The sequence below is a fragment of the Microcaecilia unicolor genome, chromosome 1 (genome assembly GCF_901765095.1).
Source record: "Microcaecilia unicolor chromosome 1, aMicUni1.1, whole genome shotgun sequence".
NCBI classification, from domain to species: domain Eukaryota; kingdom Metazoa; phylum Chordata; class Amphibia; order Gymnophiona; family Siphonopidae; genus Microcaecilia; species Microcaecilia unicolor.
Window position 1 is genome coordinate 162007752 of NC_044031.1, and position 18879 is coordinate 162026630.

The 18879-nt window shown below is 44.6% G+C and overlaps 1 protein-coding gene across 1 annotated transcript in view; it reads right to left on the bottom strand.

Annotated features, from left to right (window-relative positions):
• FAM126A (family with sequence similarity 126 member A) overlaps positions 1 to 18879 on the bottom strand; it is a 155955-nt gene that overhangs the window by 22260 nt on the left and 114816 nt on the right. The window contains 2 exon segments of the mRNA XM_030201783.1: positions 12289 to 12331; positions 12333 to 12452. Coding sequence (XP_030057643.1) covers positions 12289 to 12331; positions 12333 to 12452 — 163 coding nt within the window.

Sequence of the window (18879 nt, forward strand, 5' to 3'; positions counted from 1 at the left end):
TGAGTGTGGAGCCCATCTACATGAGCTCCCCACCCAGGAGAGATGCCTCCGTCGTCAGCACTTTTGTGGCTGAGGAACTTGAAATGGTCTTCCCATGGTCAATTGGATCGAATCGTCCACCAGTGGAGAGAATTCTAAAAGCCAGTGGACAGTTGGATGTCATCCTCTAGATCCCCCGCAGCTTGAAACCATTGGGAAGCTAGGGTCCATTGAGCTGATCTCATATGTAGATGTGCCATGGGCATGACATGAACTGTGGAGGCCATGTGCCCCAGAAGTCTCAACATTTGCCGAGCCGTGACCTGGTGAGACGCTCGAACCATGGACCCCAGGGACAGAAGATTGTCCGCCCTTGTCCTCGGGAAGATGAGCTTGAGCTGTCTGAGTGTTCAACAGGGCTCCAATGAATTCCAATGCCTGGACCAGGGTGAGATGGGACATGGGATAATTTACAACGAACCCTACTAGCTCTAGCACCCGAATAGTCATTCGCATGGACTCCAGAGCACCCTCCTTCAAGGTGCTCTTCACCAGCCAATCGTCAATTTAAGGAAACACAAGCACTCCCAGTCTGCGTAGCAACGCTGTGACTACAGCTAGGCATTTGGTAAGCACTCTGGGCGCAGACACCAGGCCAAAAGGCAGTACACAGTACTGGAAGTGCTGTGTTCCCTGCCGAAATCGAAGATACTTCCTGTGAGCTGGAAGTATTGAGATGCAAGTGTAAGCATCCTTTAAGTCCAGAGAGCATAGCCAATCGTTTTCCTGAATCATGGGAAGAAGGGTGCCTAGGGAAACCATCCTGAACTTTTCTCGGACAAGAAATTTGTTCAGGGCCCTTAGGTCTAGGATGGGACGCATCCCCCCTGTTTCTTTTGCACAAGGAAGTACCTGGAATAGAATCCTAGCCCTTCTTCCCCGGTGGAACGGGTTCGGACTGCTTGGGCCTTCAGAAGGGCGGAGAGTTCCTCTGCAAGTACCTGTTTGTGCTGGGAACTGTAAGAATGAGCTCCCGGTGGACAATTTGGAGGTTTGGATTCCAGATCGAGGGTGTATCCTGACCGGACTATTTGAAGAACCCACCAGTCGGAGGTTATGAGAGGCCACCTTTGGTGAAAAAATATCAACCTTCCCTGACCAGCAAGTTGTCCGGCACAGACACTGAGTCAGGCTATGCTGAACTGGAGCCAGTGAAAAACCCGTCCCTTGCTTTTGCTGGGGAGCCGCAGAGGCCTTAGGCGCAATGCTGTTGACGAGAACGAGTGCGCTGGGATTGAGCCTGGACAGGCTGCCAAGAAGCAGAAGTGTACCTACTCCTAGGATAGGAATAGGGAGCACTCCTCGTCCCTCCAAAAAACCTCCTAGATGAGGAGATGGTAGCAGAAGACGGCCCGCCGGGAGAGAGAATCCATAGCATCATTGTACTTCTTGAGCTGGTCAACCAGATCTTCTACTTTCTCACCAAAAAGGTTATCCCCACGGCAAGGAACATCCGCCATCTGCTGCTGGGACCGAATGATCCAGGTCAGAGGCACGCAGCCATGACAGTCTGCGCATCACTATACCTTGGGCAGCGATCTTGGATGCTACATCAAAAGTGTCGAACACATACCCTTGGCTGGGAATTTGCGACACGACTTCTGCTGCCTGACCACCTGGTGAAAAGGCTCGGCCTGCTCCAGAGGGAGTGCATCAACCAAGCTAGACAGTTGCTTCACCAAGTTCCACAAGTGGATACTCGTGAAGGGCTGGTATGTCTGGATTTTGGCAGCGAGCATAGCGGCCTGATACGACTTCCTCCCAAAAGAGTCCAAGGTTCTAGATTCTCTGCTTGGGGGCGCCGAGGCATAGTCCCTAGTACTCTTGGCTCTTTTGAGAACGGAGTTGTGAGCTACCTGAGACTTCATCAATCCAGGCTCCCCATGATCCGATATGGGATTCCGTTCTTTTCGGGATCACGGGATTAGACAGAGGGAACGACCAGTTCACATAAGACTTCCTTCAGTACATTATGCAAAAGGAGCCGTTGCAGCCTCTCTAGGTGGAGAAGGATAATCCAGAACCTCAAGCATCTCAGCCCTGGGCTCATCCTCAACCTCCATAGGGAAGGGAATAGCCGCAGCCATTTCCCTGGACAAAGGATGGTAAAGGATAGACTCTCCAGTGGAGAAAGTCTCCTTTCTGGTGGAGGGGAAGGGTTCAGAAGGAATCTCATAGGACTCATCAGAAGAAAAGTACCTGGATCCTCCTCTTTCTCCCACAAACGCTCATCTTTAGTATTGTGCAAGACATCTCTCAGAGCAGTCCGAAACTGAGCCTGCCTCGACACCGAGGCGTCCTCGATGGCGGGTGCCGAGAAGTCGACGCCCACCTGGACTCTGGTGAAGCTTCCTCCACCGACGTCAAAGGGGAGTCGACCTGGGTGGCAGGCGGCACCGAGGTCGGGCACCTCACTGTCATGATTGCAGGAGGTCAAATTATTGCTGGACATACTTATATTAATATGAAATCAGTTGGACAATGTTAAACCACCTTCTGACCTCTGATAACTCTCCCCCTCCCCCTCAGGAATCATTGAGGATGAAATGGACCAAATGGTGCTCAGAGAGGCCTGATAGCCCTTAGGTTTTCTCAATTACTCCTGATTAACATACCTTTGTTCCATCTGGGAGCAGAGCTTCAGAGCAACCAAAGCCAGACATACAGGCTCCATCACTAGGGATTTCAAACAGGACAACCTGTGAAAGTTGTCACCTTTCCTGACTTCAGAAAGTATCTGGAGTTCTGTAAAGGAAATAACTGGGAAAGAGAGAAGTTTTTGATCTCTCTCTGCTCCTGTTCCCTCTCAGTTCTTATTAGGTATAAAGCAGAGCTCATGAGGGCACTAGGGCTCTCTCTCTGTCTTTCTCTGAGCACAGGTCTACTGCCCCCCCTCTCTCTGTCCGGGCACTTCTCTGTGTCCAGGGCACTAGGTCTCCCTCTTTCTCTCTCCCTGCAAGCAGAGCACACCGGGCTCTGCATGCACTACTTCTTCTCTCTCTTCCTAAACACACACAGATACAGGCATATACCAGCTACCTGTACTAAATGCTGTGAGCCAATGCATATATGCAAATACAATATACTTTATATATCCAAATCTGTGTGGATTGCGTATTCTTTGGGAACCCACTGCCTCTGTGAAGTGGACCCCGCGACCAACCCTAGACAACGATAGCTGACATCTTGGGGGCTCGTCCGGGATTTGGGGAGCTCGTCTCGGTTTCAAAAAGAGGATCTCCAGCTGGTTTTTGTTCTCAGATTCCACCTGAAAACAGCACAGACGACTGATTCCTGAAAACAGCACAGACGCTGCCCTCCGAACAAAAGATGTTTGAAGAGTGGTAACTATAGTAGCCACTCATAATGTATAGTATCTGTATAGTTGATACAAGCATTCAATAGTGATAATACTTAGTAAACATTATTTCTGTTGAGGTGTTATATAAGTTTATAAGTAAGTGAGTAGTTAGTATACTTTAATAATCAGTGTGCTTCTAGTATGGCACAGTTTCCGTTTAGTGTGGGATGTGTTCTCCTTTACCCAAGTCTCATTACAGGAACTATCGTCCGAATATGCACAATTGGTTTGACCAATTGCACAGATGGGGTATATCGCTATCAAGAAATACCCCCACCATTCCCTGAAGGAAAAGACCTGGTTATCCTGAGTTTCTGCAATGCAGCATATTGATGTTTTCTTATGTGATGCCCTTGCTGTGCTAATACATCTATATTATGGATGTGCTTAATGCCACACACCTTAGTTTCTACTCTTTTATTTTTCTGTGGCTAAGGGAGTGAATATTCTTTCATCGCATGTGAAGGGTGTATCCCACCCAATTAAAAGAAAAAGAAACTTCTATATTCAAAAAACGTTTCATCCGGACATAGTTTTTATACAAGAAACCACAAGAAACCCATTTGTCATCAGTGGAAGCTAAGAAAATGAAACAAGACTGGATGACTGTTTTGCTCCTGTGTCAGGAAAAAAGAATGGTGTTGCCATTCTCCTTGACAAATCCGTGAAATACTCTGTTTTACAATTAGATGACTACATTAGTTACTATACAACAAAAATAGGCTTTACTTAATGCTTATGCACCAACATTGATGACCCTGACTTTTCTCTGCATTGTCATCACAACTAGCACTACTACATCATCTTTGGTGGAGATATGACTATACCTTTAGATACCATACTAGATTGAAAATCCAAAGTAAAGGCTAAACCTTTGAAGGCTACTGAGGCCCTCTCACATCTGCTCAGATCTTGGAACCTTATTGATTCCTAAGGATTACTCATCCTGCTGACTGAATTTTACATTTCATTCCATACCACATGCCTCTTTGAGGCTGGACTACTTGTTCATTTCTAAAAGTTTAGTATCTGGTATTATGAAAATCTCTATTGAATCCGTTCACATCTCAGATCATGCCTGCATAACACTTTCTTTATCCACAGACATATATAGACAGTTAATTCGAAAGGATGGAGGTTCAACCCCTCCCTTCTTCAGATGAGGAGTTTTGTAAATCCATTGTAAGATGGTCATCAGAATATTTTATGGTAAATGATACTCAGGATGTGTCCCTTTAGTTGTGTTTGGGATGCCTATAAAGCCTATCTGAGAGGAGAAATTATTAAATACACCTCTTTCAAAAATAAAGCAAGAAAGAGGAGCTTGATAGGCTCAAAGTGGAAATTAAAAAGCTTGAAGCCGAGTACTTTCATAAAGCAAATTCTTCATTACTGTTGTCTATATAGAAACGGAGATTCTAGTTTAATCAGACACTTAGCAAATCAGCTGATTTAATGCTATTTTCTCAGCACTCCACATATTATGCTGGCTCTAACAAAGCTGGTAAACTGTTTAGCCAATTTCCCAAAGGCTAAGAGAAAATCCACACATATATCAGCCATCCAAAAAGATAAAGACACAACTCTTACTAAAAATGATGACATTCTAGAGTATTTGTGATTCCTATTCAGGAATTTATAACCCACAATAGATCATCTGATTCTCAGGTCTCTGATTTCTTGAACAGACTTCAGAATCAAACCTCCTCAAGTCTGATATTGATAAACTGAATTCTCCTATAACTACAGAAATCGCTTCTATTTCTTCTCTAAAATCTGGTAAGACACCTGGAAGTGATGGTTTAACTACTGAATACTATAAAACATTCTCATCTCTTTTAGCACTCAAAGCTTCTTAATCTTTATATTTCATCTCCACAACTCAAAGTAATGGTACATTTGCAGAAGCCAATATTGTAATCCTAGAAAAACATTGCAGGAATCCCATGTTACCTAAGAATTATAGGCTGATCTCCTTATTAAATTATGATTGTAGATTTTTGTGAAAATCCTGGCAGAGAGGCTACCTAAAATTATATGTACCATTATTCATCACCCCTCTCAACCAGGATTTATCAAAGGTAGACTAGCTTCTGATACCAGAATTTGTCACATATCCTTAACTATGCCCAAAATATGACTGACTCTGCTTGTGTAATATCATTAGATGCTGAAAAAGTTTTCAATTATATAGACTGGAAATTTCTTTTTTTTTGTGATGATATGGTTTAATCCATTGCCCGCTTTTTCATAAATGGTTCCTTAACACCACAGTTTTCCTTAACCTGTGGAACCCGTCAGGGGTGTCCACTTTCCCCACTGCTTTTCATTATTGCTCTTGAACAATTAATTGCTATAAGATCTTCCCCCAACATACAAGGTATCTGTTGCCAACACTCAAGTAAAACTGTCCACGTAGGCTGATGACTATATATTTCTGTACTAGTCGTCTTCCAGATTATCGAGAATTTTGGTGAGCTCTCTGGATATACCATTAATTGGACTAAAATGTAAATTTTTCCCATGAATGTTCATTGTGTGCCAGAAAATTATATATCCCACCGACTGTGTTGGTGTAAGAAGGGCATAAAATATTTAGTCCTCACTTTTAAATCAACTTTACAAGAAACTATACAAGAAAATATGGATAGGGTTTTAGGTTTACTGAAATCTTCCTGTCAAATCTGGAACTCTGTTTCTCTCTTGGTGGGGCAAATTGGAATCTATAAAAATATTATCATCCCCATTATTTTAAGTATGTTACCTGTTAAATTTCCTAGATCTTTTAAGATAGACAACTTGCTGTCTAAATTATGGCGTGGGAAACCACCTCATATAGTTCTTAAACTAATAAATCCAAGGGTGGGATTAGATTCCCTGACTTTGAATTGACTTCCTGAATCAGTACATCAAGCTCCAGCTCTGGCTGTCTTCAAATCTAGGCTAAAAGCTTACTTTTTTGAGGCTGCTTTTAAATCCTAACTCCACTTGTTCAGTACCCATGTCTTTTATTCATTCCCACCTTAAATAATTCCCTTATCCTTTACTTGTCCTTGTTTGTCTGTCTTGATTAGATTGTTGGCTCTGTCGAGCACGGGCTGTATCTTACATGTTCAGTGTACAGCACTGTGTGCGTCTAGTAGCGTTATAGAAATAATTAGTAGTAGCAGTAGTAGTAGTATAATCAGTCTTATCTATTAAAAGCTGCCACATGGTAGATGAGGGATGATACGGATCATTCTTTACCAGTATGGTTATAACTGGAGTTAACAATGGTCTTACCATATACCCTTGAAAAAACAGAATGGGAACCACTGGATTTAAATCTATTGACGGTCATAATGTTATGCATGCTACTTTGCTATTAAATGTTTAGACAAAATACAGAAGCACCCCATTATGCATACAATTTATAGGCCTCTATGGGGAAACCCCATTTATAATTATAAATAAATTACATAGTGTGGTCTGAATGGTGTTCGTTGGGCATGTTCAGACTTTCTGATGTTATGGATGGGAGATTCTCTCTACACTCAGTACACTTAATTCCAAATTTCTCTACCAAATTCCCAATGCCTTCAGATTAGATCTGCAATTGGCTCTCACTTACCCGTTTCTGACCTTGATACCACTCCACTGGTCTCCCAGTGAATATAAACATACACGCAGGACAGCTTGCCAGAGTTAAAAACATGATTTAAAAAGCATTGGTCAGGAAAGAGACCGTTCATGCCTGCTGTACCACAAATTCTGGTTGAATTCGGGTTCAAATTATATTTACATTCAAAATTAAATCTGTGAAGAAAACCGATGCCCCCTCCCCCCCAAACCATCAAAGAATATGTTTCATAACAAATTCAAACCATATGGAAGAGAAAAATGCAGCCTTGCTTCATCCTTGGAATTAATCAGCATTTATACAACTGATGCCCTGCCAAATGGCAACCAGAAATCACACAGCACATAATCATACCTTCGGTTTCCCTGGCTGTCTTGTCTCATTATTTCCAAGCTATGCCCACATCCACCTTCTCATGCACTCTCTAGTTTACTGTTATGTAAAGGAAAGACAATGCAACTCAGTGTTCAAAGTCACTTAATTTTGCACCTGAGGCAACACTGGGAACAGCATATTATTGATTGCTGGGTGGGAGACCTCCAACTGTGGGTTCTATCAGGTAAATTAACCCTTTGAGTGGGTCCCAGACAAACATGTGTGTTGTTCCCTTATTTGAACTTCCCCCCTACCATGGCATAATCGGATCATCTCCCATCCCAAGGCACAATCAATTTCATCTTGCCATCACTCAACCATGCCCGCTGTCCAGAGTAGGGGGAACAGCAACTTCTACAGAGGAAAGCCACCAAGCAGGAGAGGAGGCAGCAGATAAAAAGCACTAGTTACTAACTTCTGCTGGAGAATGGCAGAAAAGAGGGAGAAGGGGAAAGGATATATTAGAACTTCCATGGGCACCTGCTGACTTACTAAAGCAAAAAATCTGCCTTAGTAACATCTAAACTTAGTACACCTGACAACCCCTCCCCCTCCAATGTTTGGGCTTAGGCAGATGCTAATTTGCCTATGCCTTAACCTACCCTGCTTACTCTCTCACCCACCCATCCCCACTACAAAGTCCCCATAGAGCAGAGAGCAAGAGCAAGGAGAAGACAAACTGCACATGCCCAGGCCTTAAAAGAAGCAGTGCATGCCCCAACATATGGAACACCACACCAAATATCCTCAGTCTCTTTCCTTTGGTTTGGGACCAAATACTGGATGTCCTGATGTAATAAAGGAAAAACTCATTAAGGACAGCACACGCTTCGGTGGTGGGCTGCAATCTGTAATATTAGCAGTCACACTGCTTAATTTTAGAATATACATATTTTAAGCAACTAAAACACTATAGGGTTGATATTCAAAGCGATTTAACTGGCCAGAAACTGTCTGGGGTTATCTATTAATTCAGTGGCACTTAATTTGTTAGTACCACTGATTATCACCACAGACCACTAAATTCAAAGGGGGTTATTTTGCGGGCAGAGTCAGTACTTATGCAGTTAAGTGCCAATATTCAGTATTAAAATGTGTTAAATTTAGCAGTTTAATCAGGCTGCATAAAGTCAGTCCTCTCTTTATGTGGCATTGCTTATATGGCTTAAGTGCTGAATACTGCATTTTAATCGCATAAGAGATAACTGGCCACAAACCCGGATACTTCAATGCAGGTGCTTGGACTTGGCTTGGCTTTGAATATCTGGAAAGAACACCAGCAGCATTTAAAAAAAAATGCTCACCCACCACAGGCTGAATATTAACCCCTATATAACTATTTATGAATGTAACAAATGTACAAGTCATCACTTATAAAGCTTAGCTGGCACTATGCTAGACCAGAGGTGGGCAAACTACAACTCAGAGGTCAGAAATTGTCCTGGAATTCTCTACGTCCCAGTTGGAATTGAAAAAAATTACATATTTACCAGCTTGCTACCATCAGAAAAAGACCAGTGCCACACATGACTCTATATGGACTTGAGGGAGCTAGTGTCAGTCATTCCAGTGATGTATTGAGCTATGGGGATGGGGGCACAGTAAGCATGCAAGCTCAAAGCCCCGCACTGATTTACTTTTCTGCTGGTGCTGCCACTACCACCCAGGCTGTGTGAGTAGGGTTACCATATTTTGTCCCCCAAAAAGGAGGACACATGCCCCGCCCCCCCCACCTCGCCCCCTTTCATGCCCTCGCTCCACCCCGTCACATTTCCCCCTCCCCCTGTCAACACCACCCCGTCACCCCCCCCTCCCCCGTCACCCTCCTCCTCTTACCTTACTACTGCCCTTGTGGTCTAGTGACCCTCTTAGGGGCAGGAAAGAGCCCCTTCTTCCTGCCCGGAGCGCTGCCCTGCATGCATCCTTCCATCCCGTTGGTGATCTCGGCACCGATTCAAAATGGCCGCTGAGAGTTGAAGTCTCACGAGGTCACTTCAACTCTCGGCGGCCATTTGAATCGGCGCCGAGATCACCAACGGGATGGAAGGATGCATGCAGGGCAGCGCTCCGGGAAGGAAAGAGGGGCTCTTTCCTGCCCCGAAGGCGGAGAAGAGGTCACTAGACTACCAGGCAGTAGTAACTAAGGGGAGGGGAGGCTAGCAATCTGCCCGTTTGTCCGGATTTCTGGACAAACTGGCAGGCTGGTTGGGCGGGCCGTCATAGCCCACCAGCCTGCCCGTTTGTCTAGAAATCTGGACAAACGGGCAGATTGGCAAAACCCGCCCGGTTGCCCGACATGTCCTCAAAAAGAGGACATGTCCGGGTAAATCCGGACATATGGTAACCCTAGGTGTGAGGGCTCTTACTGCAGGGCCTGTCTGGGTACACTAATATGTTCTGAGCACAATGACAATTTTGTTGCTGCCAGGCCCAGCCCTGGAAATGTCAAGAAGCTGGGGGGAAAGAGGGTTTGGTTCAATGAAGCTGGGAATGAGGCCAGTGGAGGGGGCATAAGGATAAAAAGTTGAGAAGGGATCACTAGGGATGGAAAGGCTTTCATCCCATATCAATATACACTTGGGGGAAATTAAAGCTGCCAGCTAAGAAAAGAGGAAGAAGGAAGAATAATTGCAATTATCTTGGAGTAAAACATTTTACTGTCTGATGGCAGCCCACTTAATTTTCAATCATCATGCTAAAAACAGCAGTATGCCCCCCAGGCAACTGGAGCAGGCCATAACTGTAAATGACCCCAAGGATAGAAAAATATTTGCCCAACTTGCGCTACACACATTATAACATTTTGAGGGAATCTTAAAAAGGCTTACATGATGTACCTGATACACATATAAATTAAAGTGTGCCTAGGCAGTGACCCTATGCATACCTTTAAACTTTAAGGGCTCCTTTTACAAAGCTGCGCTAGTGATTCTGGCACGGCAAATGTGACAAAGCACATTCAATCCCTATGGGCTTCATCATATTTGCTGTGCTGAAATCGCCAGTGCAGCTTTGTAAAAGGAGCCCTAAATTAGCAAGTCCTGAAGTAGAGTTCATAATTCACATGTATACTCTGCATTTTCCTTCAAGGAACACCAGGAACCAGGGGAATAGCCACGGATAGGCCTGGGTCCATCCTCTTTTGGCTCAGGCCATTTAGCATGAGAACCAAGCATGCACATAGCAAATGCCACAGCCTAGAGGTTCAGGATTTCTTCTGTTGGCAGTGCTTGGGGGATCCCTGTCAGTCAAGGTATTCATTAAAAAAACCAAAAAAAAAAAAAAACTTTTTGCGCAGGGAACCACAGAGAGGAAATGCTCATGCTCACATATACACATGTTGGCCCCTGAAAAATTACGTTCTGGTGCCACTACTGGGTACATACAGCACATTTCTGAATGCAGTGAATCTGTAAGTCCCCAGCAGACATGTATATTTACATCTGCTCCAGAGTAGACAAATATACGTGTCTTGCTGCAATGAAATGGCAGTTTTAAGAAGGGATGTATGCTGCTGACAGCCACTTATATGCCAGTTCTAAAACTACCTCCTCATGTTATATGTGAGGAAGGAAGGAAAAAAATAAAAGGATTCTTTGCTAGGAGAAAAAATGAACTGCAAGAGTCTGTGGTATGTCATCCTATACTGAGCTGATATGAGCACACCTCTTCATTCCCCCAGGGCCTCAAGTTTACCTAACAGTACTGGGGTGAGAATGCTAATAACAGTAATAGTGCTCCTTTATTCTTCAGTCTGTCATTCACACCCACAACCAAACTGTTAGATCACTTGCTGTGCATGCGTGCTAGAAAACTAGCAGCACTATGGGGTGCCGGTTAGATGACGGATGCTGTACAAACAAATTATTAGTAGCAGTGGCAGTGAAATAAATAAAATTGAAACCTTATTCTTGAAAAAGAAAACCTTTAAAAAGAACACTATCGTGTATTAAAAAAAACACAAAAAACTATGGTCATATCAGAGAAAGTCTCTCACGGTGCACACTCCTGCTCAGTACAAAGCCCCTTAGTTTCTCAGGCTCTACCAACAATAGCAGCATGTGCATCTGTTCTATTTTGGAACATTATATTAACAAGGCACCATGTGATTCTAGATTATCGTCTTAAACACCATCTGTCATCCAGGGTATTCCTCAACCCACTTCTGTTATCTTCTCATGCCACGAAAGCCTCTCTCTTCTGGATATCAATGGATTGTAATGCTTTCTTGTGCTAAACAGAAGACAACAGGTGTAATGGCTAATTCACCCATCCAATCTACCCAGTAAGGTGGTTAGGATTTTTAAACTGCTGTTCCAGGTTGCTTTCTTCCATTTAGAAGTGCAAAATGTCAATATTCTGTGGATCACAAATTTAAGCAAGATTCTTTTTCTAATCTGAAAGTTTATACCCCTGGTAGGTATATGGTTAAGTGTAAAAACTGTCATTTATCTTCTAAACTTTTTCAGCTTTCTCCTCATCCTGACCTCAGCTCATTCTGTGTTACATATTTTGAACATTCTTTAAAAATGATGGGCAAGACTCAGGTTTCCACCTCCCTCACTGCCCATAAAAAAGGGACTTCCGCAGCATCTAAAAATCACTCTACCCGAGGACCTGGAATTCAGCAAGTCCAAGTGTTTTCTTAAAACAAACAATCTCTCTACTTAAAACAAACAAAAATTAGTGCAATCCACACACAAAACATGAGGATATCTGGAAAACTGTCACAGCATGGGCTCCCCGGTTTTCATCTTTAGATTAGGTATCTATAATATACGTACACCCTTTAAACACACACTAATCCATTTACAAAAAGGGACAGTACTGCCTAAACTGCAGATATCTTGCTACTGAAGGTGCTTGTGTTTAGTCAGAAGGGCATATTTCTTACCGTGTCTCTTCCACCTATGGCCTCGGATTGACATGCTAGTCACAGGCATTTCTCGATATCCTAGATGAAGATGGTGCAATTTCTACCTGAATACATTTTGTGCCTTCCTTATTAGACTTCATGGCAGCCCTTGGGGTAAAAGATGCCTTTATTGCATTAGCAACCTGAAATGGAGAAGAGAAAAAAAAATGCTTTTTCAACTTTAATATCAGGAATTAATTTCAGCAAAATAATACTGACCACTTAAGCACACTGGGCGCTGTTTAAAGGCAAAGCACACTGATTTAAACATATTGTATATATATTCTCCTGAGGCATACTAGGAAGGTCCACCAAGACTTTACTGCAAATTTAGGAAATTGTCATCATTCAGAAGACTGGGCATCTGAAAAGCATGCACCAGGGTCCTATTTAGGCCATTACTTTAGATTAACCGATTTTTCATTTTATAGCCTGCCTTTTTGAAGACATTTATCCAGGCAGTGTACAGCATGATTTTCTTGTCGAAATACTGGCACATGTGAAACAGCATCCATGTGGAAATGATTGTAGAACTGCACATTCTACATGTGTAAATGCTGGTCATGTTATAATATCCATGTTTAGAACACAGGTGTACTGGATGTGGCATGGGTGGCACTGAGGTCTACATTTCTATAATGTATTCCACAAAGATTACACATCAATGGTGGAAAATCTGAATATCAGTTCACAAACAAACCCAACCTCATTTATCTTTTGGACCTAGAGTTTGTATAAGGGGTTGCTGGAGGAGATCAGAGCATTTCAACTGCCTAATTGTCATCCGTGTCCACAGAGGTATGTCTGACTCCCTTTCCTTGTTCTTGCTTACAGCCCAGTTGGTGGTGGAACAGAGAAGTGGTGACTGACCTCAATAGCTAATTGCAGCAGGAACATGGCACATAGGATATATAAACCCAGAGTCCAGTTCTAGGATCTTAAAAATGAAAAGTACCCTCAGCAGTTGGACAGCTTGACATGTTTGATAAGACTGTCATACATCGTGTCAGCAGCTGAACCCCTTATTCTGCACCAAAACACAGAGGGAACAGCCCGTGCCCATCTACCTAAAGGTTACCACAGCCCTTGCCTTTCTAGACACTAGGAGCTTTCAGTCTGTATTGGCAATCACTGCAGATCTCAGCCTGTCTAACCTCGTTCATCACAGTTGGCTCAGGGCCTCTTTTCTCTTAAACCACACCTCAGATATATAGCCTTCCCCCACACTGTACAACTCAGACAGCAACTATGACCTAGTTTATGAAACAGCCCATCCATCCGTGCTGGGGGTTCAGTCTGTACATCTGGGCATCAGTCACTACAAGGGAGGAGACCTACTGCAACAAAAGCCTTTCGCTCTTTTAACATGTAAGGGCATATCACCGAGATGTCTTCCTAGATCCCAGGCTCCTGCCATGATGCGTTATAAATCTGGACTCACTCTGACATCCATGACAGGTTTGAAAGCAGCCAGCTCACTGGGGGATGGATGCTAGGTAAGCCCTGTACTATCCAACACACACAATACTGCATGCACATGCTATAAAATTCCCTATTTTCATTACATTTTCCTGATGTCCAGTGCATTCCTGTCCACAACGCCCAGTATGTCTCAACACACGACTGTTGATAGAAGATCCCACAAAGAAAATGGCTCATGACCCCCACAATTATACCCCATACTAAGGCAAAAGATCAATACACCAGGGTCCACTGCAAAACCAGGGTAATAACAGAACCTTTAGCCTCCTCAAAAACTGCTTCTGCTCTCTGGATGGATTGGAGGAGAACTACTCTACTGCCCCCGCAAGGTGTGCAACATCTTTCTGGCATGCTGCATGCTCAACAATCTAGCCCTATGCCACAAACAACCCCTTTTGGAAGGTGGTAAGATAGAACAGCACAGTAGTATAAGGAGTTAGCTCATCCCACAGCTGGGTCTGGCAACAAGAACTTACCTCATCCATAGCATTTCCAGTTATCAAGGTGCACATTAACAGTGACTGAAGAACATTAACATTTTTCCCTTCTATAACTAACATCTTTTTTTCCCTTTCCATCTCCTTGCTCCCCCCACTGTCAACTGGGCTACTATGACACACAGGGTGTGGGGATGGGATGAGAGAACTCGGAAGGAGCCAGTGATTTCTCATCCAGAATCAATGCACATCATAAAACCGCTTGAAAATCATGGAGGTCCCAAGAAAATATATGCTGCTGAAGTTGTAGCTAAGGGTGTAGGGTGGTGACCTTACAGGGCACCATGGCTGAGAGGTTGCATATAGTGCAGGTGTTCCTAGAGGTGCCACAGTGGGGTAGCTGGTATGTAGTTGACCTAGGTCACTCTGTAGCCCGCTCACCTCTTGCTGCAGGGACACCCCCGCCACAGAATGCTACCTCCTGCGACAGTCCAACCAAAGTCAGCAACCTCTCTGTCAGCTCTATCTGCTGTTCTTGTAGGGCCAGTTTCCTATATCCCCTCTGGCCAAGGATTTTCCTCATTCTGTGCCAGAAGCACCTCATATCGAGGAAGTTCTCTGCTCCGAGCTACACTAGTCATCCTATGGAACTGCATCAGGGGAATCTTCAGCTAGCTCTAGATGGACAAGGTTAGGGTGAGGTGGATGGCGGAGTTTCTCTGCTAGCTCATAATCCCTACAAGGGGCAAGGAAAGCAGCTTGCTTCCCCTCAGATGCTTTATCACCTTGCTCTGTTCCAATCTCCCTGCATGTCTTCTCAGTAACCTGGTTACTTGGTATGTCATGGCTGCACACTATCTGAGGCCAGAGGAAGGTGGAAACAGCACGGTGTCAATATCCCATTGTCACAGTCATGTACACATACAATGACTGCATAGATATCCCAATCCCAATGCTCCTCCATGCCAGGGCAGGCAGAGGGTGTTATTCCTGATGAATATAATACAGCATATAAAGGCTGAGCTATCTGGTAGCTCAGGCCTTCAGTATGAATCATGTATAGCGAAGATACTTACCTGTAGCAGGTATTCTCTGAGGACAGCAGGCTGACTATTCTCACAATTGGGTCGGCGCGATCCATGCCGTCACAGGAACCGGCATTTCATATAACAAAATGTTTGCTAGCACTTTCTGAGCACGCTGCGCGTCGGACCGTACATGTGCCGAGTATCTTCCCACCCGCCGTGCTCCACAGTTCAGTGAAGAGTAAAAAGTGAGAGAGGGATAGAGGCGACAACTCCAAGGGGAGGTGGGCGGGTATGTGAGAATAATCAGCCTGTCCTCAGAGAATACCTGCTACAGGTAAGTATCTTCGCTTTCTCTGAGGATAAGCAGGCTGTATTATACTCACAATTGGGGTATCCTTAGCATCCAGGCTCAACCAAAACAACAAAGGTTGGACAATCTGACCTCACAATGGCGAGGACATAACATAGATCACCTGAAACTATGTACAACTAGCTGGGAGTGCAGCCGGGAATAGAACAAAAAGGGCCTAGGGAGGTGGAGTTGGATTCTAAACCCCAAACAAATTCTGCAGCACTGACTGCCCAAACTGACTGTTGCGTCGGATATCCCTGTCAAGGCAGTAATGTGATGTGAATGTGTGGACTGAAGATCATGTCGCAGCTTTGCAAATCTCTTCAATGGAGCTGACTTTAAAGTGAGCCACTGACGCAGCCATGGCTGACATTATGAGCCATGACATGGCCCTCCAAAGTCAGCTCAGCCTAGGCATAAGCAAAGGAAATGCAATCTGCTAGCCAACTGGAGATTTTGCATTTTCTGATGGCGACTCCCCTCCTGTTGGGATTAAAAAAAACAAACAACTGGGCGAACTGTCTGAAGGGCTTCGTCCGCTCCATGTAAAAGGCCAGTGCTCTCTTTGCAGTCCAAGTGTGCAAGCTGCTTTCGCCAGGGTGGGCATGAGGATGGGGAAAAATTGTTGGCAAGACAATTGATCCGACACCACCTTGGTAGGAACAGGGTGAGTGCAGAGGACTACTCTGTTGTGATGAAACCTAGTATAAGGTGCATCCACTACTAGGGCCTGAAGCACACTGACCCTATGAGCTGAAGTAACAGCCACCAGAAAATGACTTTCCAGATCAAGTACTTCAGATTCCAGGAATTCAATGGCTCGAAAGGAGCTTTCATCAGCTGGGTGAGCATGACGTTGAGATTCCATGACACTGGTGGAGGTTTGACAAGGGGCTTTGACAAAAGCAAACCTCTCATGAAGCGAACTAAAGGCTGTCCAGAGATAGGCTTACCTTCTACACGTTGATAAGCACTAATTCACTTTACCCGTTCTACACCACTCAGGATTTTTCACACCTCAATTGTATTTCCCTTCAGCCATCTTTCCAAGCTGAAAAGCCCTAAACTCTTTAGCCTTTCCTCACGAAAGGAGTTCCATCCCTTTTATCATTTTGATCTACTGACTGCCTGGAGTGGCAAACATGGTCATGAAAGCAGATAGTGTTTCAGAAGATGTGTTTCATTACAATGAAAGGGGTGTTAAATAAGACATTTTATTTGTTACATTTGTATCCCACATTTCCCACCTATTTGCAGGCTCAATGTGGCTTACATAGTACCGTAAAGGCGTTCGCCAATTCCGGTATGAACAAATACAGTAATGTTGTGTAGAATAAGGTTTGTGTGTACAGACACATTAGGGAATCGTAGAGAGGAAAAGTTTTTATATGTCCATTACTGTCAGGTTCTCAGGTTCAGAGCCCGCGGGGCCGGGCTCTGAAGCAAACGTGAGCCCTTGGGCTGCTGCCGAGGAGCGACAGCAGCAGGAAAAACCCACCAACCAACACTGGGCAAGCACACCGGCAGGGACTGCAGGCACTGCCAAGCGAACCGGAACACATGGACTGGAATCCCCCGGACTGGAGGACACAGGACTGGAACACCGGACTGGAGCACACCGGACTGGTCTACACAGCTTCACCTGCACTTAGCTACTAAGCCCCCCAGGAGTTGAGCTCCTGGGTTCGAGTAGCCGGCAGGACTTACTGGATACCGGATGACACAGGGACCAGGACTGAAACAGAAGTGCTCCTAACTTAAACTGATCTACGTGCTCCCAAGCCCTAAACCAGCAGGAGTGTTCCTAACAGTAAACTTACAAAAGGACTTCCTAAGCCCTATACTAAACAGGAGCTCCTAAGCCCTGCTCAAGAAAGGGACTTCCTAAGCCTAAACTAACAGAGCAGGGAACTAAACACAAAGCTAACACAGGTGCTACTAAGCACCAAGCTACAAGCAGAGCTCTACACTAACAAGCTAAACACAAAACTAACAAGCTACCTAAGCACTGCTCTAGCCAGCTAGATACAAAACTAACAAGGTGCTTCCTAAGCACTACTCTGGCAAGCAACCAGAAGAGCTCCTAGCACTAAAAGGGAAGACAGGGTTGCCACAAGGAAAAAGCAGGGAAGCTAACACATAAGCCAAAAGTGCTTCTAAAGCACCAAACACCAACAGCAAAGACTGCAATGCTCCCAATAGCACAAACACCAGAAGTACTTCTAACAGCAAACTCTGCAGTGTTCCTAACACCACCAAACCCTGAAGTACTTCTATCAGCAACAGAGCTTCCAAAGCCCTACACACAGCAATGCTTCCAAAACCAAGAGGGAAAAGCAGGGGAACCAAAAGGGAAAAGCAGGAAAGCTAAACACACAGTCACCAGTGCACACTGCACTAACACTAACCTGGCCCTTAGCAAAAGCAAGCAGGGAAACTAGACACAAAGTCAGAAGTGCACACTGCACCACCCTACCTAAAGCAAACACCACTGTTGCAAAGGCCCTGAAGGAAACACCACCACTTCCTTATTAAGGCCCTCCCTGATGATGTCACACTCCCTAGACCCAGGCAACAGCACAATGACCCAGAAAGCACACTGAAACCCATAGAGGCCCAACCCACACCAATGCAAAACCGTGAAGCACTTGAAGCCAGTACACCCAAAGAGAGGTAGAGCTAACTCAGTCCACCCACCCACACAGCTGTAGTAAAGTGAACCAATTAGCTCCATGCTGCTGGAAGCTGCCAGCACAGAGAGACAGAGCCAGCAGCTCAGAAAGAACAGACAAAGAAACAGAAGCCAGCTAAGAAGCTGACCCCCAGGAAAGAGGTAAGTTATGAGAGGGGTTCTGACCCCAATCATAACAATTACGAGCTTTGGTTTTGTTGTGTTGCAGGGTACAGGCATTTAAGCTGGGTTGGTAGGGTATGCCTTTTTGAATGAGTTACTTTTAATGATTTCCGGAAGTTTAGGTGATCATAAGTTGTTTTCACGGCTTTGGTAATGCGTTCCATAGTTGTGTGCTTATGTAGGAAAAGCTGGATGCATAGGTTGATTTGAGTCCTTTGCAGCTTGGGTAGTGGAGATTTAGGTATGTTCGTGTTGCTCCTGTTGTGTTTCTGGTTGTTGGGTCTATGAGGTCTGTCATGTATCCCAGGGCTGCGCTGTAGATAATTTTATGAACCAGGGTGCAGATTTTGAAAGCAATACGTTCTTTGGGAGCCAGTGCAGTTTTTCTCTGAGGGGGTTAGCGCTTTCGAATCACAT